This window comes from Muscardinus avellanarius, assembly GCF_963383645.1.
Source record: "Muscardinus avellanarius genome assembly, chromosome: 13".
NCBI lineage: Eukaryota > Metazoa > Chordata > Mammalia > Rodentia > Gliridae > Muscardinus > Muscardinus avellanarius.
The window spans coordinates 14,564,126-14,591,225 of record NC_137799.1 but is presented as its reverse complement, the minus strand read 5'-3'; the positions used below and the strand labels follow the sequence as shown (position 1 = coordinate 14,591,225).

Here is a 27,100-nt window from a genome sequence, read left to right as displayed (position 1 = left end):
AGTATTTTCCCCAAACCCATAATAGATAAGAAATCACTGGGAATTTACATCTGATTACCATAGATTAACTCTCCCTATTACAAGGCTCAAGGTTACAAGGAGGAATAGGATGTGTGTTGGGATTTTGTTAGTATTTTTTTTTTAAATTAAAATTAAGTGTTACTTCTCTGAGGAACTAGCCAGAATAATCCTCTCTCAAATTCAGAAACCTATTGGCGCAATTTGAAATCAGACATTATTCCTAACCAAATTATACTCTTTTTTCTGCCAAGATATCTTGACAACTTTAATATCTGAAGATTCGCCTATATGATAATCCCAGCAATATTCCGGGGATAAGATTTTAGTGGGTTTGTTTAAAAAGAAATACTTGTTTAGGTGGCTTTCATCGTGCCATGTGGCTTCGATGTCATTTTTCTTGTCCTGGAGGATTCCCTTGAAGCACTCCTGTGTGAGGTGGAGAACTTGAATGGGCGTTCCTCCAAAAATGGCCGCATGGTAATAAAAATCCCCCTGTCCAAATGGAATATACGCTGCCGACTCTTTCCGCCTCTCATAGGTAAAGTCTTCAGGAGATGCCTTATACCACCAGGCCTGTAGCTGAGCCACCAACTGGCCCAGAGTCTCCACGCCAAAATGGTCTCGGAAGACCTGGTCCACGTCCATGCAGAAGAGGTAGTCGACCTCATTCTGGATGTGGGCCAAGATGTGCTCCCCGATGGTCTTCATGCGCATCATGCTGATGTCCTGCCACCTCTTATGAGGCATGATCTTGAACACTTTGAAGGTGCGCAGAGGACCCAGCTCTATTGAAGGCATCCTGGAGGCATCGTCCACCATGATGTAAAATATGACCTTGTGGCCGATCATGAAGTACTTATTAGCAGACACTATGAAGTCCTCCAGGTAATGCTCAATGTATCTGAAACCAAGAAGAGAGAAATACATTGAACCTGTAGGTTCCTGCAGGAGACAACAGGCAACACTCATCAAGTTGCCCGCGTAGTTTAGGAGGAAATGATGATTCTCCACCCAAATGCCTGTTTTTATCTGGAGGGACATCTGTTAGTGAAATGCTCCTGGCTCCTCTCCACCATTCAGTCTCTCTGCTCTTGGGGAAGTGGAATGACTTATCTGACTGCCGATTTTGGAAGAACAACTGGGCGTGCACAGCCCTGTCCTCTCGCTCTTGGAAGCCGGCCAGTCTGAGTGTGTATTCTCGACTACTCTGCCTCACAGTGAGCTCCGTGGTACGGGCTCTATTCCCACACTGGAGACCTGTAGTTTTGAATGCCGTAGATGCCCAAGTCTTTCTCATTTTGTGGTTCAATATTTCAGAGGCCCATGGGTTGCAGATACAAGTCTCAAATGCTGGCTTTAATTTATAACGATGATGACATTTACTTTCATCTGCTTTACTTACCCTTGGTCTTGTTTGCCAATTGGTTCAGACTTTAAGCAAAGGGGGTACTAGAACAGCCCTCGGGGGGGTGGGGAGGCTAATCTTCATCTCAGTGTTGCTACTGCCAGACCATACACAAAGGAGAGGTGACCCTTGGGTCTGGTGGGAATGCATGACTCCAGTGATTGCAATGTCTGTGCCTCTGTGTTGGTTAATTCCAGCCATCAGCAGGGTCTCATCCTCCTCTGTGACTCAGAGAATGGGGTATGGGCCGTGGATCTCATTCCATGTTGCATAGCCATCCTGTGAGCCTCCCACTGGTCACAAGCTATAGCAATTTTAGGTTTACAGCAAAATTGAGCTGAAATATTTGTTACAACAGGCAAACCCACGTTAATCCATCATCGCCACCAAAAGCCCACAGTTTATGTTAGGCTTCAATTTTGGTGTCATACATCCTATGTATGGGTTTTGGAAAGTGTATAATGACATGTATCCATCATAGTACCATTCAGAAGTTTCACTGCCCTAAAAATCCTGTATGCTGCTTTTTATTCCTTTCTCTCTCTCACTCACCCCTTATACCTCATCTTATTATTGTCTTCCTAGTTTTGCCTTTTTCAGGATATCATAGAAGCATACCATATGCAACCTTTTCCAACTGGTTTCTTTGACTTAGTAATATGTGTTTAAGATCCTCCCATGTCTTTTTGTGGCTTAACAGTTCATTTCTTGTTAGCACTGAATACATACACTTTATCTGGATAAAAACCACAGTTTACTTTTCCATTAACCTATCAAAGGACAACTTGGTTGCTTCCAAAGTTGAGTAATTATGGATAAAGCTTCTAAAAATATCTACATGTAGTTTGTATGTGTGTGTGTGTGTGTGTGTGTGTGTACATAAGTTTTCAACTCATTTAGGTAAATACCAAGGAATGAGATCACTAGATCAGATGGTAAAAGTATGTTTTGTTTTTCAAGAAACTGCTGAAGCCGGCCATGGTGGCGCATGCTTGTAATCCCAGCATTTGGGAGGCTGAGACAGGAGGATCGTGGTTGGAGGACAGCCTCAGCTACTTAGTGAGGCCCTTTTGCAACTCAGTGAGACCCTGCTTCAAAATAAAGAATAAAAATAGGGCTAGGGGTGTACCCTGGAGGTAGAATGCCGCTGAGTTCCATTCCCAGGACCACACATAAAAAGAAAGAAAGAAAGAAGGAAAGAAAGGAAGGAAGAAAGAAGGAAAGAAAGAAAGAACGAACGAACGAACGAGCTGGGCGTGGTGGAGCACGCTTGTAATCCCCGCGCTTGGAAGGCGGAGACAGGAGGATCATGCAGGTTCGAAGCCAGCCACGCTGGCTTAAGAGACCCTGTTTAAAAAAAAAAAAAAAAATAGGGACTTCCGGGAAGATGGTGACGGAGAAAAGCGGGGCTTATAAGTCCCGCTAACAACCAATCTCTATTACCACAAAATGAGCGCCTTTCATAGCCAGAAAACACCATCAGCAGAGAAAGAAAAAAGGTAAATACAAGGGACAGAGAAAAAGAGGGCTGAAAAAACGAGACACCACAAAGAAACCAGACCGCAGTGCTGCGGCCGGAGCCAAAGCACGGAGCCGCGTGGACACCATCTTTCCTTCCAGCACCAGGCTCCAGAGGAGGGGAACTCAGAACGGAGCTCAGAGACAGAGAGGAGATACACCGGCCTCACGCCCGAGGACGCAGTAGCAGTGCCATACTATCAGCGGCAGCGGCGACTTCACTGGACGGCACCAGACCAACGCACTCAACAGCCCACCAGGCTCCAGAGAAGAGTGGCGGACAGCGAGCCGAGGTGAGCCGCTGTGGAACAGCCGGGCGGGATTTGCCAGATTTTTTGGCACAGGGAGCAGCTAAAGCTCCCAGTGGCTGGGCTCAGCACACCCTGCAGGGACTCAGAGCAGAGCTCAAAACAAGAGAAGAAATACGCCAGCCTCACAGCCGAGGGCGTGGCAGTGGCGCCATATTGCCACTGGTGGCGGCAGCAGCGAATTCACCAAGTCTACTACAGCTCCATTGGCTCACTCAACAACAGTGAGTCAAATTGCAGCCCCTAGAGGAGAAATCACAGTACTGACTCCCAGGGACTTGACCCAGTGGGGGAGTGGTGGTGGCAGAGATATCACACCATAGTCACAACTCCATGCAGGAGAATGCCCAGCCTGGCACCCCCCATGGTCTAAAGCAGTCTCGATTGAATCCCTGGGTCTGGGACATTGCGATACAACCCAGTAAAGGAGTAGTGGTGACTGAGATACCACAGACTCGAGATCCAGAGCACCTTAAGTGAAGTTGTAGTGACCCAGGGAAGAACCCAGAGAAGGCACAAACTTCCGAAATCATGGGAAAGAGAAATAACAATGGAGCAGTGAATGCCCACAACCCCACAACATCAGAACCTGATAAAACAGAAATTCAGAGATCTCTAAAAGATCAAATCAGGAAATTAACTGCAGAAATAATAGAGGTGTTTCGAAAAGAATTCAGAGAGACCCCAAAAGAGATAAAGGATGTACTCAATGAAGTAAAGGCCTCAATTCAAAGTATAAACAATCGATTAGACCATATAAAGAATAGAATCTCACTCCTAGAAGATGATCACTCCAAAAACGAACGTATAGTTTCTAATTTAGAAAAAAAAAAAAAAACAAACCGACAGCAGGAATCTGACATTGAAGAAATATGGGCCCATTTTAAGAGAGCTAACCTAAGAATCATTGGAATAGAGGAGGGAAAGGAAGGTGAAACCAAAGGGATTAACAATCTCTTCAAGGAAGTAATAGCAGAAAATTTTCCAAACACAGAGCAAGAGGTTGATACACAGGTCCAGGAAACTTATAGAACTCCCTTTAGACAGGTTTGGAGAAGAGGATCCCCACGCCACATAATCATCAAAATGACCAATGTGGAAGCCAAGCAGAGAATCTTAAAGGCAACAAAAACAAAGGGCCAAGTGACATTCAGAGGCAAACCAATTAGAATCACTCCAGACTTCCCAAACCAAGTCATGAGAGCCAGAAGGGCTTGGAGTAACATATTCCAAACTCTGGAAGAAAACAACTTCCAGCCAAAAATTTCCTACCCAGCAAAACTTTCTATCAAATTAGATGAAGAAATAAGAAGCTTCCATGACAAACAGAAACTGACGGAATTTATGTCTTCAAAACCAGCACTAGAGAAAATACTCAAAGAGATTAACTACAAAGAAGAAATAGGTAACACACACCAGAACCAGAGAAAAAAGATTTTCCATCCAACAGACAACTAAGATTGGCTATCTTTGGAGATTCATTATTTATATTAGTCTTTTACCTATTTCTAAATTGTATTGTTTGCTTTTATTGTTGCTAATTTTTAGGATTTCTAGTTGGAATATTAATATACCTTCAGATATAGCATTTGGAAATATTTTATCCCATTCTATCAGTAACTTTTAACTCTGTCTACATTGTCTTTGGATATACAATATTTTTTTTATTTTCTAGGGAGTTTGTTTACCCTTCTGTTGCCTGTGCCATTGAAATCATATCCAAGAAAACACTGCCAATTTCAATGTCATGAGGTTTTATGACCCAGATTTTCTTTTAAAAGTTTATAGTCTTAAGATTTATATTTAGGTGCTTTTATCTATTTTGAGTTAATATTGGTATATGTGTTAGGTAAGGGTCCAATTTTATTCTTCTTCATGTAATTATTATTTTTCAACAATATTTAGTTAAAAGATTATTATTTCCTCTACCAAGTGTTTGTGGAAACCTTTCAAAAATAACTTGACAATATATGGAAGAATTTATCTCTAGGCTTTTATTTAACTCCAATGGTTTATATATCTGCCTTTAGAACAGTACTACACTGTTTCAGTTATTGTAGCTTTATAACATTTGAAATCAGAAAATATACATCTTCTAGCTTTGTTCTTTTTCGAGATCATTTTGTGTATCTACAGTTCATATTCCATATTAGGATAGATTTTCTCTGAAAAATAAATAAATAAATGTATGATAGTTTCACCTAAAAAAAAAAAAGAAAAAATATTCTCTGGTAAGAAAGCAAAAAGAAATATTGAAATGTTATCTTTAAGTCATCAAAAGCTTGGTATCAGACAAATGAAACTGTTATGTGAGATTATCATTGTTAATTTTAGATAAATTGCTATAATACTAGATGTCAAACACTAAGCCAAGCATGGGAAGGAGGGATGGGGAGGGAACGGGGTGGGGAGTGGGTAGGGGCTAACTGGGCAATGTGTGCATGTACGTCTACAAAAGTTTTTTTTTTATACCATTATGATGTATGAATACAGTGCACCAATAAAAATAAATAAAATTAAAAAAATAATAATAATACAAAAATAGGTCTGGGAGTATAGCCCTAAGTTAGAAGGGCTTCCAGGAACCCCAGTACCACACAAAACAAAAAACAAAAAAACAAAAAAACCCAGAAAACCAAAAATGCTACTTTAAAAAAAGAAAAGAAAGAAAGAAGAAAGAAAGGAAGGAGAAAGAAAGAAAGAAAGTGCTGATTCCCATCAGCAAGCAATGAGTGTTCCTGTTGTCTCGCATCCCTGCCAACATTCGCTGTTGCCAGCGTTACTTTAGCTGTTCTAATAGGGATAGAGTGATGTTTTGACTCTTTCTACTCAAAGAACACTGTAGTGGTGTCTTCTGTGAGCTCGAGCTGTAGACTGTCTTGTGAAGCCAGGCTATGGAGATTACAGGGAAGAGGAAGGAGTCAGATGGCTTGATACCACTGTTTTAAACTGCAAACTCACGCACAGTGAGTGTAGACTGAATTTAATTTACTAATCATACTATCAATCATGTTGTGTTGAAATAATAATGACTAGTGTGGTTTTTCTTTTTTGCTTTTTAGATTTCCTTCTTTTGCTATCAAAATAAGTTGTGCTTTTGCTGTTGGCATCTGGACACCCAAGCATTTCTCAGATTGATTCTTTAAGTGAAGGGAATGTATCTGAGCAGCACCGAGAGGGACATTGACATGGCTCTGTGGCTGGTGGAAAGGACATTCTTCTCTACTCTGGAATTTGAAGAAAAATCTACTATACCCTGAGGCTGGGGAAACAATACTGGGGTGAGTTGGAGCCTGGCCGTGAGGTTTAACATTGTTGAGAGATTAAATGGCTACACTTGGCTCTGCAATGTTATTCGAAAACAAACCAAACATCAGCTCTGCAAGGTCTGAATCCACTTGTGGGGATTAGAGCACAGCCTTCTCCTGCCTGGCAGCTGCACACACAGCTCTTTCAGCGGGATGTGGGGTTCATAGTTTTGTTCTGCAGAGTGGCAACTGGGTGATTGAAGCCATTATGGGGCCCTGGGACCAGAAGCTATCATGGACCTCTCTTTTTGGAAACCCCAGGATCAGATCAATCTGCAACATGGTTGGCTTGTCCCCTTTGTGCCAAAGGATTAGGAGAGTTGAGCATTGGCTCCTGGCCTCAAATGGCACAGATTCTTCTAGTGAAAATTTCAGGAGCCAGGTGTGGTGGTGTGCGCTTGTAATCCCAGCATTTGGGGGGCTGAGACAGGAGGATCATGGTTTGTGGCCAGCCTCAGCTACTTAGTGAGGCCCTTTGCAACTCAGTGAGACTCCGTTTCAAAATAAAATATAAAAAAATAGGGCTGAGAGTGTAGCTCGGAGGTAGAATGCCCCTGGGTTCCATCCCCAGTACTGGAGAAAAAAAAAAAAATCAAAATTCTACAGTCATCCTTCGCTAGCAGAGATTCTGTTGGGCCCCTGGACTCGGCTCATGCAGCAACACAAGAACACGACTCATAGTGTTAACCATGATGATATCCACAGTGATGGCCGCTGGGCTCTGGGACAGGGACATTTGTCTCTGGAGGTTTTCACAAAGCAATGCGCAGGCTCAGATCAACCTGAGCTTTCGAATCTCATTGTACAAGGCAGAGATTAATCAAACTTTCATGCCACTTTTTCAGAAGAGGTCCCAGATGGAAACAGGAAAGCTGAAATTTCAGTTTCATTTTGGGGGAAAAAAGGTTAATTCTCAAGAAAAACAAAAATAGGATATGTATAGATATACAGATAGACATGTGTCTACGGTCGTATATGGTTGAACCCAGGGGTTCTACTTCTTAGACCCCTCGGCCCTATTTTATTTTGAAACGCCATCTTGCCAAGTTGCTGAAGCTCTCCTTAAGTTGTTGAGAATGGCCTGCAGCCTACAATCCTCCTACCCCTGCCTCCCAATCACTAGGATTCCAGGTGTGCACCAAGACGCCCGGCTGTGTTGGGAACATTTTTACCTGCAACCCGTGACCCTCGTCTGGGGTGGGCACGGGAGACTCCTCAGCAAGGAGGCCGCCTGAAATGGGCCCATTTAAACATTCTCCTGTCTCATCATTCAGACAAGTCAGGAGCGCCTCCACGAAGCCCGGGGGCCTCCTCACCACCATCTGATAGTGGAAGAAGAAAAAGTCAAGCACAGTTTTGTCACCGACACCTACCTTCCAACAGCAAAGACCGTCAAGCCCACGGTGATATTCTGCTTCACGTAGTAACGTTCCAGGACGGCTCTGTCGTAGGTGCCTTCCCACACAATGGGCGCATCCCAGTCTGTAAGTGTTATGACATCCAGGCGTTTCCTGGTGATAAACAGACAGTCCCGTGAGTCAGGACGGCTTTGCTAAGGCAGGGCAGAGACTGGTTAAAAAAAAAAATGGGTCAGCTGTAAGGTGCAATGGCTGTCCTTGAACCTCACCAGGCATGGGAGTGAGCCATCTGCGGGGCCAGCGCAGGGCCCGGGTGCCCCCGAGCACGGCTCTGGGGACAGTCTCTTCCCATGCATCTCCCACCTCTTCCCTCTTTCCCCCACTTTCTGTGTTCTCCTCCTACTTCCAAATCCCCTTCGCTTTCTCCCCAGCCCCTGAGCTGCCACGTGGCATCTTCAGGGTCAGTGTGTATCCCTGTGGGTGTCATCTGGCTTGAGAAGACCCCAGTTCTTAATCCCTGGGGGATGGAAGCATGATGCTAGAGAGGAGAGAGGAAAAGGCATTTCAACTCGCCTTTGGCTGGGAGGCATTTCTGGGTAGGAACCCGATTCTTGGCCACCAAGGACCCCAGACTAAGGGATCCTGGTGTTACTGTTCATTGTACAGACAAGGAAAAAAAGGTGCCCAGGAAGCGGGGGACTGGACAGAGATCCAGCAAGGCCACTGCTAGGGCCCAGAGCTCTGGCAAAAGCCCTGTCTGCGGCTCGTCACACCTCACGAGGAACCCAGAGAGAGAGTGGAAGGTGCGCTCTCTGCTTGAACAGAACGTGGCAAAGCCAACATAAACACAGGAAGCCACTAAGAGAGGGCAGAACCCATGGGGGGAGAAGTGGAGAGGCTACCAGGTGGAGCTCGGGCAGGAGCTGGGGGGACAGAGAGTCTGCCACAGCCCTCCCTTGCTCAAGAAGTGGCCACATTTCCCCAGGGGAAGAGGAGACTGGCACGTCATTGCCTAGATTCCAACTCTACAACTGCTTGCCGCTGCTCGCCATTTTCTCGGCCACACCAAGAGTATCTAGGTCACACAGAGAAGGCAGCGAGTAACTGGGACTGAGTTCCGCTTGGCCCCGGAGCCCCCACTCCTCACTCATACGACCCACCCACCGGCAAAGCCGAGTTTCCCCACGGCGGGCCAGACCTGCCTCCATCGCCCCCAGCACCCCACTGCCTGGAGGTAACAGCGGCCCGCCAGGCTCCATGGTGCGCTCTGCCGTCTTTGCAACAGCCCAGGGGTGGGTTGTGCAGGTCATCCAGGTAAGAAAACCAAGGCTCAGAGAAGCCTGTTCACTGTCCAGGGCACACAGCTGGTCCCTGAGGACAGCGACTAACACAGGCTAGGGACTTCCCGAGAGTCCAGGCACTGTGCCCGGGGCTCACCCTTCTCAAGTGGGGAGGTTTTCATTCCCATTTTATGTGTGGAGAAACTGTAGCACAGCAAGATTGAGTAACTTGTGTGAAGTCACACAGCTCCTAAGGGATAAATCTGACTCCGGAGTCCAGTGCTCTGAGCCACCACCATATATATATATATATATATATATATATATATATATATATATATTTTTTTTTTTTTTTTTTTTTTTTTTTTTTGTGGTACAGGGGTTCCTGGAAGCCCGTCTATCTCCGGGCTACACTCCCAGACCTATTTTATTTTTGAAAACAGGGTCTCCTAAGCCAGCACGGCTGGCTTCGAACCTGCGCGATCCTCCTGTCTCTGCCTCCCAAGCTCGGGGATTACAAGCATGCGCCACCACGCCCGGCCCACAGCCCCATATTTTGTTTCTCACATGGAGAGTCACTTGATGAGATCATAACCACTCTATCTTACATCAGAGAGAGAGAGAGAGAGAGAGAGAGAGAGAGAGAGAGAGAGAGAGAGAGATCTAATGTCCTGATAATTGTAACACTATTTGCACTCAGCTGCTTGGGTTTTTTTTTTTTTTTTTTAAATCGGTGCAGACTGAGAAATGATGAGCTATTGATGGTTTTAGAAGGTTTCACGACCCACTGTGCTGATGGGTGGGTGCAGTGGGTGCGGACCCAGGCCTCAGTAGGGCTATGTGAGCACAGCCCACCAGGCCATCAGGACTTTCCCCCAGAGAGAGATAGGCACACACACGTAAACACACACAAACAGCACATATTCTGCAGCGAGTGATTTTGAACCCAGTTCCGTCAGCCTCGCCCCGCATCCTGCAGCGCTGGGCTTAGCCTGTCGAGCACCGAGCAGTCACAAGTTCTAACCCAGCCTTCTTGCTAAGTCTTGCTGTTGCACATGAGCCAGAGTTTGGTAAGTAAGTGATGCTATCAACAATAACGAAGAAGAAGAAGAAGAAGAAGAAGAAGAAGAAGAAGAAGAAGAAGAAGAAGGAGAAGGAGAAGGAGAAGGAGAAGGAGAAGGAGAAGGAGAAGGAGAAGGAGAAGGAGAAGGAGAAGGAGAAGGAGAAGGAGAGGAGGAGGAGGAGGAGGAGGAGGAGGAGGAGGAGGAGGTTATTTAATACCTATTGTGCACCTGACTTCCATTTCTTCATTTACTCTAAAATAAACATACCAAGCCTGGCGTGGTGGTGCACGCTTGTAATCCCAGCATTCAGGAGGCGGAGACCGGAGGATCACAGTTCAAGGCCAGCCTCAGCTACTTAGTGAGGGCCTCTGCAACTCAGTGAGACCCTGTTTCAGAATAAAAAATAGGGCAGGGGGTGTGGCTCAGAGGTCGAATGCCCGAGTTCCATCACCAGACCCACAAAAAATAAATAAATAAATAAAATAAAATAAAATAAACATACCAAGTGGGTACTGTTATCACCCCATCTTACAAATAAAGCTAGGTTAGCCGGGCATGTGGCACACACTTGTAATCCCCGCACTTGGGAGGCTGAGACAGGAGGACTGCGCAGGTTTGAAGCCAGCCTCAACTACTTAGTGAGGTTCTCAGCAACTTGGTGAGACCCTGTTTCCAAATAAAATATAAAAATAGGTCTGGGAGTATAGCCCAGATGTAGAAAGCTTCTGGGTTCCACCCCCAGTACCACATACACACACAAAAATAAATAAATAACAAAGCTAGGCTAAGAAAGCAGGACTAAGTTTCTGGCAATTTAATTTATGTGCAGGGTGGCACTGGAGCTAAGCACCAGGAGAGAGAACTGAGATTCAGTCCTGCCCTCCATAGTCTCCCTGCCCCGTGGCTGGTTGGCCGGCTCACAGCCTTAACGGCAGGAGCACTCCATATACATCTTCTAGAGAGACTCAGAGACCGAGGGACCTGGTTAGTTATTTGGATGAGATGGACTCCTTCAAGCAGGAAGAACTAGTAGCACTGTTAAAAAATTTAATGTTTAATTAAAAATTAAGACATTCTATTTCCCAGCTGCTTATTATTCAATTCAAGGGACAGTTCCAACATGTCAGCCATCCTGGCCAAGACAGACAACAGCCTGGAAAGGCAGGCAGTGGGTGGGGAGGGGGAGAGGAGGGGAAAGTGAGGTGCTCTGCATCAGGGAATTCCTCATCAAACACAACTCAGGAGGGGCCAAGATGGCGGTGGCCGTGGTTTCAGTGGCGACTGCGGCCGCTGCGACGATAGCTGGCAGCGGCCAAATAGGACACGTATTCCTCTGAGAAACCCTGGACATTAGATTTTGGTTTAATATCTAATTGAGACAACATATAGTGACATTAATAGCCATGACTTCATACCTAAAATATAAGAGAGAAGAGACAGACCTAGATGGCCGAGATGGCAGCAGTGGTGGCCAGTATTCGAGAGAGGTAGAAAAATCCAATCCAACCCGCCTTGAACTGTTGGAGAAATCTCCCCCAAAAAAGAATGCTCCTGCCCCACATGCTCAGGAATTCTGGACAACATACTACGTAAGAAAAATGCTCAGGAGGAGGGCCAAGATGGCAGCAGCTGCAGCCAGTATCGAGGAGAGGCAGGTAGATTCATTCTAATCCACCCTGAACTTTTGAGGAAATCTCCCAGAAAGTAGACTGCACCTGCCCCACATGCTCAGGAACACTGGACAACATACTATGTAAGAAAAATGTTTGGGGCGCATCAGATAGAGCCCCACATAATCAGCTTGGCCAGTGCCACATGTCCCGGGAGCCAAGGCACTCCTGGCCACCAAGCTCCTCTGTGCAGTGCTGGGGCTGGGTGCGCTCGGAGCAGCAGAACCCGCTCTCCGGGTTAGAGATTGGGTCGGGGCTGATTGGGTGATGTGTGCATGTATATCTCCACAGGTATATATTTTTTTTTATCCCATTGAGATGTATGACTGCAATGCATCAATAAAAATTTATTTAAAAAAAAAAAGCCACAGCCAGGCGTGGTGGCGCACGCTTGTAATCCCAGCATTCGGGAGGCTGAGACCAGAGGATCCCAGTTCGCGGACAGCCTCAGCTACTTAGTGAGGCCCTCTGCAACTCAGTAAGACCTGGCTTCAAAATAAAGAATAAAAACTAGGGCAGAGGGTGTAGCTTGGAGGTAGAATGGCCCTGGGTTCCATCCCCAGACCCGCAAAAAAAAAAAAAAAAAAAAAAGCCACAACTCGGGCCAGGTGTGGTGGCGCATGCCTGTAATCTTAGTGCTTGGGAGGCTGGAATAGGAGGATCAAAACAATGGCCAGGCCGGGCGTGGTGGCGCACGCTTGTAATCCCAGCATTTGGGAGGCTGAAACAGGAGAATCGTGGGTCACAGACAGCCTCAGTTACTGAGTAAGGCCCTCCGCAACTCAGTGAGACCCTGTTTCAAAACAAAGAATAAAAAATAGGGCTGGGGGTATAACTCAGAGGTAGAATACCCCTGGGTTCCATCCCCAGTACCACAAAAACAAAAACAAAACAAAAACAGTGGTCAGCCTCAGCGATTTAGTGAGACTCTCGGCAACTTAGCCAGACCCTGTCTCAAAATAAAAAATAAATGAGGGCTGTAGCTGTAGCTCAGAGGAAGAATGGCCCTGGGTTCAATCCCCAGTACTAAAAACCAAGCAAAACAAAACCCCAAGTCCCAACCTCACAGAAAAGCAGCTGAGGGCAGCCTGTACCTGTGCTAAAGCTCATCTTTGACCAGGTCTCCTGCCAGAGATGCCCACCATCACAAACTTGGGGCTCTAAAAGAGGGCAAAGTGCTAGCAAGAGCTGCTCCAAGGCCTTCCTTCCAAACATGGCACTCAGCCGTGCAACCAGATACCATTCCATCAGTGCAGGCCAAAAGCTTCCTGAAAAACGATAGGGCCTCCGTAAGCAAAACACATAGCCCTGAATTATTGGTAACTTTTAAATTTTATGTCTTTATTTATGGGTACATTGTGGTACCTAAGGATTGGTTAGAGGAAGTCTTAAAATCCCATGAATCATGCAGTAGGTTAAAAAAAAAAAAAGCTGGGCATGGTGGTGCACACTGGTAATCCAGTATTTGGGAGGCTGAGACAAGAAGACCACAGGTTCACAGCCAGCCTCATCTCCTTAGTGAGGCCCTCTGCAATGTGAGAACCTGTTTCAAATCAAAGAATAAAAAAAATAGGGCTGTGAGAGTAGTTCGGAGTAGACTGCTCCTGGGCTCCATTCCTAGTACCGCCAAAAAAAAAAAAAAAAAAAAAAAAAGTGAATCCCTGGAACATGTATCACTTCTTAAGCAACAGTGTGCTGGACAGTCGGCAAGGAACAGGCAGAGGAGGTGTGCAGGGAGAGAAGGAAGCGGCGTGGGAAGGATTTGGGAGCCAGCGTTGACAGAGTGAATTAGATGGCGGGTGGACGAAGCAGAAGTCTCCAGCACTCTGGCTTCAGACGGAAACTGAAAAGAAGAGCAGGGTGAGGCGCAGTTGAGAAATCTTTTTAGCTCTCTGGAGACATGCAGGGATGCCGGGCGGGCGGGCAGGTAGATACATGTCGGGACTCAGAGGAAAGACCTGGACCAGAGACTCAAATGTGGGCGTCACCCACTTGCAGGAGGTGTCTGATGGCGCAGGACTGGGAGAGCGGGTGTTGTAAGAAGATGAGAAAGGCTGGTGCTACGCTTAGCCTAAAGCTCTTATTTACGTCCGGTGCCTGGAAAGAGGGAGAGACTCCTACCAAGGAGGGTGAGAAAAGAGACGGAAAAGAAGAGAAAGAGGGAGTGGCCTGCGCAGCCAAGAGCTCTGGATGTGGATGTAGATGCCCGGCATGCTCTGATGTGGCTGGGGTACTTTAGAAAACAGGGAAATTTGACATGAAAGACATTTACTCTTTCTTTCCTTCCTCTCTCCCTCCCTCCCTTTCTTTCTTTCTTTCCTTTCTTCCTTCCTTTCTTCTATTTTTCTTTCTTTTGCAGTACTGGGGATGGAACCCAGGGGCGTTCTATCTCCAAGCGACACTCCCAGCCCTATTTTTTATTCTTTAGTTTGAAACAGGGTCTCACTGACTTGCAAAGGGCCTCACTAAGTAGCTGAGGCTGTCTTCGAACCTGCGCAATCCTCCTGTCTCAGCCTCCTGAATGCTGGGATTACAGGCGAGCGCCACCACGCCCAGCTTCATCCTTTCTTTCAGTCATTTGTTGATGCAAGAAATGGACTTCAGTGCCCTGTACAAGCTTGCATTTGATGCTGGTTCTAACCAATATTGTTTAAATATCTGCTTGTCATTACATGTAGGTAAAGCCCAGCTGTGTACTTGGGAGTGTGGAGAGAGACAGCTGGTAACCCATGTCTGACTCTCCTCTCTCCCTCTAGTAATTCAGCCCTGGCCCCAACTCCCAGATCCCACTCAGCAAAGCACCAGGACGCAGTAAAACTGCCCCACCCTCCTCAGAGGGTGCTCATCTACCTGCATGTGCCTTGGGGGCCCCCTCCCCCTAATCTAAAAGGGCACATTAAGACAAAATTCTTAGCTGGATGTGGCGGTGCACACTTGTAATCCCAGTACTTGGGAAGCTGAGACAGGAGGATCTGGGTTCACGGCCAACCTCAGCTACTTAGTGAGAACCTCTACTACTTAGTGAGACCCTGTTTCAAAATAAAGAATAAAGCCAGGCATGGTGTCGCATGCTTGGAATACCAGCATATGGGAGGCCGAGACAGGAGGATCATGGTTCGTGGCCAGCCTCAGCTACTTAGTGAGCCCTTTTGTAACCCAATGAGACCCTGTTTTAAAATAAAGAATAGCCAGGGGCGTGGTGGCGCACGCTTGTAATCCCAGCGCTTGGGAGGCTGAGATAGGAGGATCACACAGGTTCGAAGACAGCCTCAGCTACTTAGTGAGGCTCTCAGCAACTTAGTGAGACCTTGTTTCCAAATAAAATACAAAAAAACAGGTCTGGGAGTATAGCCCAGAAGTAGAAAGCCTCTGTGTTCTATCCCCCAGTACCACACACACACACACAAAAAGACTAAAAAATAGGGCTGGGTATGTAGCTTGGAGGTAGAATGTCCCGGGGTTCCATCCCCAGTACTGCAAAAATAAATAAATAATAAAAAATTGGACTGGGGGTGTAGCCCAGAAATAGAATGCCCCTGGGTTCAATCCTGAGCACTACAATAAAAATAAATAAATTCTTCCAAGTCAGGCAAGGTAACACATGTACCAAATCAATTCCCAGAACAAACAAACAAACAAACAAACAAAAACAAAAAAAAAAAGAAAAGGGAAGAAAGAAAGAAGATTCCATTCCACTCTTTCCCATTTCAAGGCATAATTTAGCACCTAGAGATGGCTACCTTATCGTCCAGCTACCTGAATGACTCTCACGAGGCCAAGAGCCCCATCCTTCCACGCTAGCATGGACCTCCTATTCCAAAACAATAGGTAAACTTGCCACCACACATCCAAGTCTTCCCAGAGCCCAAGATCGTCCACACGGAGCAGGCACTCCTCTCTCCTGACCCCTTCCTGCCTCCAAAGCGGGTCCTGCTCCTTCCGAGAGGTCTCTTCCTCCCGTAACTGTTTAAAAGCCTATGTCCATGTCAGAGAGCCTCTCCCCTCCCGGGTGGCCTGGTCCTTGCCCACAGATCCCACTTCCAATTGCCCTGAAAACACCTCGCCCTATGTCTCCTGCTCTATCTTCCGCGCATGGGTACCTGGGACCCTCTGGGCAGAAGCCCCATACATCCCTCATGGAACTCCTCATGTCCCCAACTCAGCAGCTGTGTCTCTTCCTTTCCTAGTCAATGACATCATGACCCACCAGTCCTTCAGGGCTCATAGTCACACAGCGACTGTCTCCCCACCTCTGTCCCCAAACCACATCCTTCCAGTCGGCCACTCACACCCCTTACCAACCGCGGCAAATACTAGTTTCATGCCTAATGTCCCTATGAGACCACCAACAACTTTATTTCTTGGTGGCAGTTGAAACCAGAGCCTTATATAACACACCCTACCACTGGGCTACACCCCCAGACCCAAGACCCTGAACAGAAGTTCAGAATATAACCAGGTTGAGAAATTTCTTCTGTCTCCTGTGCCCAATGCTGTGCCTGACACCATGTTTACTTTGATCTTAACTCGGGGGAAATATATTTTACATCACAACCAACTGCAATGCACATACGCATATATACAGAAACAGAACTTTTAAGGCCGGGCGTGGTGGCGCACGCTTGTAATCTCCGCGCTTGGGAGGCGGAGACAGGAGGATCGCACGGGTTCGAAGCCAGCCTCAGCTACTTAGTGAGGCTCTCAGCAACTTAGTGAGACCCTGTTTCCAAATAAAATATAAAAAAGGTCTGGGAGTATAGCCCGGAGGTAGAAAGCCTCTGGGTTCCACCCCCAGTACCACCAAAAAAAAAAAAAAAGAAAGAAAGAAAGTAACAGAACTCTTACTAAGCAAGACTTATCCTGACTTCACATGATGCCCTTTGATCTTCTGGTTCAATTTAATAAAAAAGCCAGCTTGGGCCCAGTAAACTAGTTTCTGAACACAGGAATGGATAGTGACCGGCACTTTGAGAAACATCAGCTAGAACTTGCTAAGTTTGGGTAAACATTTGCTTAATGATGAATTCACAGCCTCATGACTTTTTTTCAAGTCTTCATTCCCACTTTATAGATGAGTTAACTGTCTCTCAGAGAGCTTTCCCGCCCCGACTCCAGCTCCTGTGGCTTTCCACAACACTCCGTGATCCTATCAGTCTCTTTCCAACCCTCTTTCCCAAACTCATCACAACAGATGAATTTTATGATTCATCTGTTCACCACCGTCAGTTGTGACCAGAGTTATTATTTCGTTGCCCAATCCACTTGGTTCAAAGTCCCCAGGTCTCAGTTTATTATCCAAAGTCCATTGCTACAGGTCTCGGGCAGGCTGAGACCCTGTCTCCCGCACCGGGACGTTCTCAGATGCCTACCGGCCCCGCCGCCTCCCGCTGGGCTATGGATTTACAGCCCATGGACAAAGGCTTCCTTCTTACTTATAATTGAACCAGTCCAATAGCTGAAGCTCTTCCTCCTTGTCTTCTTCTCTTTGTTCCTCTTTTCTTCCTTTTTCTACATCTTCTTCTTCCTCTTCCTGATAACTGTGGGTCCTAAATATAAAGGAAAGCAAGCCAGTAAGGCAGGACTGCAAGGTTAACAGCTCACGAACTGCGTCCTGAGGGAGCGACCAGGGCAGCAAGGGCGCGGCCGGAGGGGCGCAGGCGCTAGGCATTTGTCCAGAGGATGGACTTTACGTGCGCATTCGATGCACCTCTCTTTTCTTTTCTCGTGGTTCTAGAGATTGAACGTAGGGGTGTTCTACCCCTGAGCTACACTCCCAACCCCATTTTATTTTATTATATTATTTTTGTATTTTTTATTTCTTTGGTGGTGCTGGGGTTCCTGGGAGCCCTTCTACCTCCGGGCTAAACTCCCAGACCTATTTTATTTGGAAACAGGGTCTCTTAAGCCAGCGCGGCTGGCTTTGAACCTGCGTGATCCTCCTGTCTCCGCCTCCCAAGCTCGGGGTAAACAAGCATGCACCATCACGCCCGGCTATTTTTTTTTTTTTTAAAGAAAGTTTTGATAAATTGCTGAGGCTGGCCTGGAACTTTTGATCTTCCCGTCTCAGCCTCCCACGTACAGGGATTACAGGTGTGTGCCACCATGCCTGGCTAGTACTCACCTTTCTTATCATCCTTCCTAGTCGCTAGTGAGTGATTTAATGACCTAGTAATCCTTGGGTTATTTCAGGGGGTGGCGGGGAGAATCGGTACAACTACCCTCCTAAGAACATTTCAATTTATGACTGTCTCTCTGGCTCTTTAAGCATCCGCCCAAATTAAGTTAACTGGAAATTAAATTTCCTAGTCTACCCACATACTAGATTCCTTGCATGATTTCAGTGAGAAAAAAAGATGAGTGCGTGAGAAGGTGGTGACAGGAGCCATTTTAAACGGATGCTCAGACAGACATGGCCTCCTGCCGGCCTTACCCATTGTTAAACCAGCTCGGAAACCACCAGCCCTTCTGAGCGCTGCTCTCACCAACTTCTGGGTTTCTAAGAATGAAAAAGAACATAAACACTTTTAGAAAATGAGGCAGTCCCCGCACTGGGGGAGTTTCCAAATCTTTTTTTTTTTTTAATGGTAGATATCACTATTTTTAAAAAAAAAAAAAAAAGTTAATTTTAAGCTACCAATTCATAAAACAAACAGAAGTGAAACTGTCCAGCTGAATGGGAGAGGATGCTCCTAAAGGTCCTCTCTTCCCCTCCCTGTGAGCCCCCCCTCTCCTGCACTCAGCTGAGCCCCAGCAGGGCAGGGAGGGGAGAAAGGAAGGGGGAGGGGACATTCACACATAAACCTGAGTCTTGCCTGGATCTACCACTCACTAAGTTGTGTGACTCTGAGAGCACATTTTTCCCTCTGTGAATTTCAACTTTGTCCTCGGAAAAGAGTAGTTAAAAACAATATTAAGAGCTGGGTGTGGTGACACATGCTTGTAATCCCAGCATTTGTGAGGCTGAGACCAGAGGATTACAGTTTGTGGACAGCCTCAGCTACTTAGTGAGGCCCTTTGCAACTCAGTGAGACCCTGTTTCAAAATAAATAATTAAAAAATAAGGCTAGGGGCGGAGCTTGGAGGTAGAATGTCCCTGGGTTCCATCCTCACGCCCACAAAAAATAACTAAGTAAATAAATAAAGTAACAATAATAAACCTCTCACAAAAGGAATTCTTCAGGCTGAATGAAATAGCATATGTATCAGAGCTTGATAAACCACAAATTATTGTTGATGAGTTGGAATCTGAATGAAAAATCAACACATGTTTCCAAGAATCTTTTTATTTTTTTTTGGTGGTGGTGGTGGTCCTGGGGATTGAACATAGGGGTGTTCAACCTCTGAGATCCACTTCCGGCCCTACTTTATTTTTTAATACTTACAATAGAGTCTCACTAAGTTACTGCAGACTGCCCTCAAATTTGTGATCCTCTGGTTTCAACCTCCCAAGTACTGGGTTATAGGCGTGCACGACCTCCCAGGAGTTACCTCTGCTAAACTAGGAACTCAGGTCACTACAGAGGCTGGCAGAGATGGCCTGAGGGAATCTAAGGATCAGTGGACAGGAAGCTGAGGACGCTGGTTAAAAGCCCCCTTAGCCAACCACTTGGAGGCCCTCTGGAGGAGAAACCAGTGCCCTTCGGTTGGACAGATAAGATGTCAGGGTGACTCCCGAACCGGCTGTCTTACAGCCCACCTACTTCCAGGACCTGGGATGGCTCAGGACACAGCAAGAATGAACAACACAAAAACGAAAGACAGAGGGAACAGAAAGAGAAAGCACTGGCTTAGTCACCCAGGTGTGTATTTTCATGTCACCTTGGTCAGCCCAAATAAAAGTTTAACCTTTATCAACTTCACAGCTGAGGTTTTAGCTGAGTGGCTTTGTGCAAGTCACCCAGGTCCCATGGCTTAAAAGATTAAAGCCAGGGTGTAATACCAGGGGACAATTATATCAGAAATGAAGGCTGGGGCCAGAACAAGCAGTTACAAACAAGATGTGCTTTGAGCTTCCTGGCAGCCAAGCTGAAGATGGGAAAATAAGGGTTTTATATCTCTCAATTTATTCATATTCTCTCTCCTCTCTCCTCTCTCCTCTTCTCTCTCTCTCTCTCTCTCTCTCTCTCTCTCTCTCTCTCTCTCCCTCTCCTCTCTCCCCTCTCTTCTCTTCTCTCTCCCCCTCCCTCCCTCCTTCCCTCCCTCCTTCTCTCTCTCTCTCTCTCTCTCTCTCTCTCTCTCTCTCTCTCTCTCTCTCTCCTTTCTCTCTCTCCTTTCTTTTTTTATAGTGGGGATTGAACAAGAGTGATTTGATTGAACCAAGGGTGATTTTTGCCTCTGATCTACACCCCCAGTCCTTTTTTATTTTGACGCAGTCTCAGTGAGTTTCTGGAGGCCTCACTGTGTTGCTGAGGCTGGACTCAAACCTGCATCTTCCTGGCCTCCCAAGTATGAGGATTACAGGTGTGTGCCACCACACCTGGCTCTCGGTTTTTAACAATAACTTAAAATTTTTTAAAAAGATACATACTACTTCATCAAGCGTTCCACACTTTTTGCCTGATTTCTTATTTTCAGAGCAATTTCTTCATGGCTCTGTAGACAACATTACGGGGCGGAATAACGGACACTATCTTCCCGGGTTCTCTTTATCAACAAGACAGAGATGTTCCTCACATGATGTCATTAAAGAGGCCAAGGGAAAAACACAAGTCTGGGGACTGGAGGAAGACAGACCAGATCGCCAAGGACTCCCCTTCCGACTCTGGCCTGGGGCCCATGGATGCCTGGTGTGTGGACAGACAGACCAGAGAGGGGGCAAAAACAGGCAGAAGAGATATCCATGAGATAACCCAAACTCATCACACTTACTTTGAGTGATAGATCCACAAGATTGAGCCTTCTGGGCTGAAAGCAAACAAGAAATAAAAACATATCATGTTACTTTTAATTCCCACAAAGGCTGCTTTGTATCCATTAGCACTGGGCCCTGGGCGGAGCTGAGAGCCCAGGTTTTAGCTCCATCCAGTTTCCCACCTTCCTTTGAGACATAAGGGAGAATAGGAATTCTCATGCTCCCCTGGGGAAGGAGGTATCTGGGGAACCAACCTCAAGACACATGGAAGGCCGGGCGTGGCGGCGCACGCTTGTAATCCCAGCATTTGGGAGGCTGAGACAGGAGGTTTGAAGACAGCCTCAGCTCCTACTTAGTGAGGCCCTTTGCAACTCAGTGAGACCCTATTTCAAAATAAAAAATAGGGCTGGGGGTACAGTTCAGAGGTAGAATGTCCCTGGGTTCCATCCCCTACTGAAAAAAGAAAAGGGCACGATTGATTGAGTTGTTTGTTTTTAAAGACGGTCAGCTCTCCGGGACCAGGGATGGCTTCACTGAGGGACAAGAGGCTTCACAGATGGGTCCTTTCCTGCTTCCTACTCAGGAATCTTGGTGGTGAAGACCTTGGAAGGTGGAAATACCCTGGCTTGGCCATCACTCATTTAAGATTTATCTTCTCCCAAAACACAGAGCATCCACCATAGATCTTAGTGCCACACCCAACTCACAGCCTTCTCCCCAGCAACCCCACAGGCATTTGCCTAACGGAGGCAGGGAGGCTGTCTTGCGGCATCTGCAGGCCTGGGCCTGACCCCTGAGTGGGTCACCTCTACCTAGTCGTTCAACAGACACTTGCTGGGTGCTACAGGTCGAGCGCGGGGTGTACGCCATTGGCCAAGGCAGGTGCAGTCCTCATCCTTGTGGGGCGTGAGGTGCAGTCAGGAAGGCAGACCTTATCATCACCTAGCTCCATGACTATCTACTCCAAAATGTGCTCTATATACAGAGAGAACAAACAGAAACATTTCTCAGGAGGACCTTAAAGGCTCCCTGGAGGAGAGGCTGATATTTTAGCCGGGTTCTAAAGGATGAATAGGAGTTTGCCGGGCAAAGAGGAAATGGGAAGAGTGTCAAAGACGAGAAAATCATATGCAACGGCCCTGAGGTAGAAAAAAAAGAGGTACTGTACAAAGAAATGGAAGAGAAGTAGCAGAAACCAGAGTTTGCTTGGACCTGCTGGGGATTTTGCCCTTGAAGAGTTTTAAACAGAGCAGGGGGCAGCGTCTGACAAAGCTCACTGCACGGAGACTGCGGGAGCATAAGAGAAGATGCAGGAGACCAGTTGGGCAGTGGCCCGGGCAGCCACTGGCTTGGGAGACATCTTGGGAACCAAAGTGATGGAACTTGTCATACTAGGTTGCTCCGCACTTCTGTGCAGAGACGCTGGCCCGAGTCCTGAGCCTCACTCGGCTCGTCCCTCCTCTTGATATAATCTCTGGGACAATTAGAGAAATGATCGTTGCTTCAGGCCATGCCAAGGTGTCGATCCTCCCTTGGGCCGGGGGTCCTCGCCTGCTCCTGGGAGCTCAGTCCTGCCCTCTGCTCTGCGGTCCGTGTCCTCAGCTCCCCACCACATGGCCGCTTCACAAGAGGGAGAGAGCTGCCCCCTCCGAAACCACTCGCAGGCCGCCAAGTGGATTCCGCACATCGGAAGAACTGAAGTTACCCAATCAGGCATGAAAGTCAGAGATAGATGGTCATCCAGGAAGTATTCCAACCCCGGCGGAAACCCCAAGGGGCACTTATTCCTCTGTTGGACTTTTCTGATCGTCAGGGTTCTTCCTTCTATTTGCCAAAACCCCCCAGTCCTGTTTAGGCCCTCAGAATGAAGGTGATGGCGGTGACTAACATGAAGTGAATATTTGTATTCCCCCAAATTTGTATGTTGAAGCCTGGTCTCCGGGACGATGGTATTGGAGGTGGGGCCTTTGGGCGGTTAACTTGGTTTAGATGAGGTCACACGAACAGGACCCCATGATGGAATTAGTGTCCTTAGTTAGAAGAGGGAGAGACTGTAACTTGCTCGCTCTCCCTCATGCGTGGACACAAGAAAAAGGGCATCGATCATTTGCAAGCCAGAAGGAGAGCCCTCACCTGGAGATTAAGTCAACAGGCACCTTGGACTGCCCCAACCACTAGAACCATGAGAAATAAATTCCTGTCGGAGCCAGGCGTGGTGGCACACGCTTTAATCCCAGCATTCGGGAGGCTGAGACCAGAGGATCGCGGTTCGCAGACAGCCTCGGCTACTTAGTGAGGTCTTCTGCAACTTAGCTCCCTCCCTGTTTCAAAATAAAGAATAAAAAATAGGGCAGTGGGTGTAGTTCAGAGGTCAAATGCCCCGGGTTCCATCCCCAGACCCACAAAATAAATAAATAAATAAATAAATAAATAAATAAATAAATTCCTGTTAGCAAAGCCCCCAACTGCTGGCATCTGAACCAGCAAGCTGTGAAAGAGGGTGCATTTACTGACTGCTTTATACACAAAAACATATATAGTCCTCCTGACTACCCTGTGAGGCTGGTCACATGAACCCCATCTGTAAAGGGAAGGGAGCTTAAGAACAGAGGTGGAGTAACTTGCCTGAGAACACGGAGCAGGTGCGTGGTCGGACAGGACCAGCCCAGGCCGCCTCCTCTACACCTGACCACTTCCTGGACCTCCAGTGTCTGAGGGAGCCCCAGGGGCCCCACACTTACCTCTCGGAGTCATCGTTTCTCTGAACTAGTGTCCTCAACTCAAGAGACCTAGTTTCCAGACTTTTAGCTTGGTCATACTCTAGCTGGTTGTGTTTTTCGTAAAAGTATTCAGAATGAAACAAAAGAAGTTTCTAGAAGTGGTTAGATATGTTCGCATCTCAAAAAGACTGTTTCTGCATTTCTGGAAAATTCCTCCTGCTATTGATATACTTAAAGTCGCACTTCCTTTTTGACAAGTCGGGTCCTCCCCCTTTTCCCGCAGGGTCGGAACCCTGGAGAAGGAGGAGGAGACTCTGCTAGGCGATATGATATCGGCATAGTCCCACCCCCAAGACATATGCCTTAAAAGAGAGGCATTTTCCCTTCAGCCTCGGAGGGGCCCACAGGTCTCTGGGAGGTCCATCCCCGAGAGGACCACATTAAAACTCTTACCGCGATTCCTGGTCTCTCTTGTCTCTTTACCACGAGCACCTAACACTTTTTAAATAAATAGCCAAGACACAGGCCTGCTGGTGCATCAAGTCTTAGAATATAATAATTGAGATATTCACATGTTAATCCAGGCCACTGTCTTAAACTTGAGGGCATTAAAACACTTCATCAAGAAAATATTAATGGTGTTGCAATAGCTCTGCACACTGGGCTTTTTGAACTGAAGTCTGACCTTTTCTGTCATCTCTGGTGTGTGTGTGTGTGTGTGTGTGTGTGTGTGTGTGTGTGTGTGTGTGATTGGGGATTGAACCCAGAGGCATTCCACCTCTAAACTACACCTTCCACTAGATTTTATTTCTTATTTGGAAACAGGGTCTCACTGAGTTGCAGAAGGCCTCGTTAATTGCCTTCGGCTAGTTTTCAGCCTGTGATCCTCCCATCTCAGACTCCCAAGTACTGGGATTACAAGCATGTTCCACCACACCCAACTCTTCCATCCTCTTCTAAGCCACAGATATCTGTAGCTGCATTTCTGTAGCTGTGCGTGGAGCGTTCTTTTAGTCAGAAACTTCTCCAATTGACCCTATAGTTTCAAAAAGCACAGAGGCGGTTCGTGTACTTGAATCCACAGATAAACTTGAAAAATCAAAAATATTTAAAGCCCTTCTGCTTTCCGGAGTTAAACAGACCCAAAAGTTTCAGCCAGGCACAAATGAATCACCAGCCACTTGGTGTGTATTTTTGTAGCAAAAGTCAACAACTTGAGTTGTTCCATAAAACTCTACAAATATATTAAGATTGCAAAATTCAGGGTGGATTTCTCATAGAATTCCTGCTTGAAATTTCGCAAAGGTAATTTCTACATCTGATCATATAAATGACTTACAATTACATTCCGGGCTTCCTTCGGGACCCTGCTCTCTCTAACATAGTAGGGAGGAAAATAATTAATTACCCAGAAGTTAGTTACTTGTGACTTGTGAATCTGGTGAGTTTTGGTTTTTTTTTTTTTTTTTTTTTTTTGGGGGGGGAGAAGGAGGTACTAGGAATTGAACCCAGGGGTATTCTACCTCTGAGCAACACCCCAGCTCTTTTTCATGTTTTATTTTAAAACAGAGTCTCACTAGGTTGCTAAGGCTGTCCTTGAACCTACAATTTTCTGGGCTCAAACTAAGTACTGGGAATACAGGCTTGGGCCACTACACCTGGCTTGAGTGATTTTAAAGATAATCTAGGATTTAGAAATACTGGCTCAGTGGAACTCCCGTGTGTGTGTGTGTGTGTGTGTGTGTGTGTGTGTGTGGTACTAGGAGTGAAACCCAGGGGCTTTTCTACCTCCGGGCTACACTCCCAGACCTATTTTATATTTTATTTGGAAACAGGGTCTCACTAAGTTGCTGAGAGCCTCACTAAGTAGCTGAGGTTGGCTTCGAACCTGCGTGATCCTCCTGTCTCCGCCTCCCAAGCGCGGGGATTCCAAGCGTGCGCCGCCACGCCTGGTGAGCCTAGTTTTAATTCTACTTGCTAACCTGGCCAATACCAGGAGCACAGTGAAAGCAGCAGCATCAACATTATTTTATCGGGTTTTAGAATTAATTACCTGTTGATATATTCCCAAAACATAACAACCACCGTTGAGACAACCAGCATCGACAGAATTACTTTTCCTTTGATATTCATTATTTTCTCCTGGGGAGAAAAAAAAAGAAGAGGGGAAAATAGATTAAATAAACGAAATTCGACATGAGATCGGGTTTTTAGGAAACGTTTCTACCAATATCCTCTCGGAGAGGATCTGTTCGTGAATAATTAAGTAGAGCCGAGGAGTGGGTTCTAACGTAAGTCACAAAGGCTTGTGATGGCAAGAGGTCTGCCCAGTTAATAAGAGCCCTGCCTGTGTTGGGAAGGATGCGATGGTCACACGGGAGCTCAGAAGGAAAGTGTACTGATGCACCACTAATGCAGGAGAGAGCGGGAGCAGCTCTAAAGGGTTTCCAGGGACTCCAGTTACCTCCTGGTTCAGGTGGCCCGCCTTCCGGACATGTGCTTGCGGGAGCTACTCCATTCTCGGGCTCTCCTGCCCCTGGGCTTCCCACAATGCCCTGCTCAGGGGGAAATGAGCCAGGTCTTTTACAAACTAGGCCCCACCCACTTCACTTCTACCACATTTACAAGCAAGGAAGCAATCTGCACGCTGCAGGTACACAGATATTTTGGGATGGCTACGTGAGTGAGTGGAAAGGTGGGCTGCATGGAGGAGAATGGCCTGGGAAATGCTTCCATAGCAGTCTGGGAAGCCGGGTGTGGGGGCGCACACTTGCAGTGAGGCCCTTTGCAACTCAGTGAGGCTCTTTTTCAAAATAAAGAATAAAAATATAGGCCTGAGGGTGTAGCTCAAAGGTAGAATGCCCCTGGGTTCCATCCCCAGTACTGCAAAAACAAACAAACAAACAAACAAACAGTCTGGGGAAGGCTTACTGTTAAATGGACACAAAAGTTGAGTCCCAAGGGGAAAAGACAAGATAAAAAAAATTAAAAGCATGATAAGAAGGATGATAATATCTGGGAAACAGAATCTGATAACCCGGGTGTGGTGGCACACTGGTATCACGCAAGTTCGAAGCCAGCCTCGCTGCCTCGCTTAAGAGACCCTGTTTCCAAATAAAATATAAAAAATAGGTCTGGGAGTGTAGCCCAGAGGTAGAAGGGTTCCATCCCCAGTACCAACATAAATAAATAAATAAATAAATAAATAAATAAATAAATAAATAAATAAATAAAACAAGCTGGGCGTGGTGGCGCAAATCCCAGCATTAGGGAGGCTGAGACCAGAGGATCACGGTTCATGGACAGCCTCAGCTACTTAGCGAGGCCCTTTACAACTCAGAGAGACCCTGTTTCAAAATAAAGAATAAAAAATAGGGCTGAGGGTGTCGCTCGGAGATAGAATGCCCTTGGGTTCCATCACCAGTACCGCAAAAATAAATAAATAAATAAATAAAACAAAAACAGAAACAAAAGCTAAATAAGGAAAAAGTGGCTGAATCTCATAGAAATCGAGAGTAGCATGGTGGTTATTATCGGAGGAGGCCAGGGCCAGTGGGGGAAGGAGGGCGATAAAGAGAGCTTGGTCAGTGGTACCAA

The 27,100-nt window shown here is 46.5% G+C and overlaps 1 protein-coding gene across 1 annotated transcript; it reads right to left on the bottom strand.

Moving 5' to 3' along the window:
- Positions 1-228: 228 nt before the first annotated feature.
- On the bottom strand, positions 229-25,642 carry GGTA1 (glycoprotein alpha-galactosyltransferase 1 (inactive); the record flags this gene model as incomplete). Its single annotated transcript, XM_080709221.1, has 6 exons — positions 25,557-25,642; positions 20,801-20,836; positions 18,363-18,428; positions 17,365-17,478; positions 7,934-8,071; positions 229-922 (listed from the first exon to the last, which is right to left on the bottom strand). Exons 1-6 carry the CDS (start codon positions 25,634-25,636, stop codon positions 229-231), a joined length of 1,128 nt encoding a protein of 375 aa, XP_080565347.1. The 5' UTR covers positions 25,637-25,642.
- Positions 25,643-27,100: the final 1,458 nt, after the last annotated feature.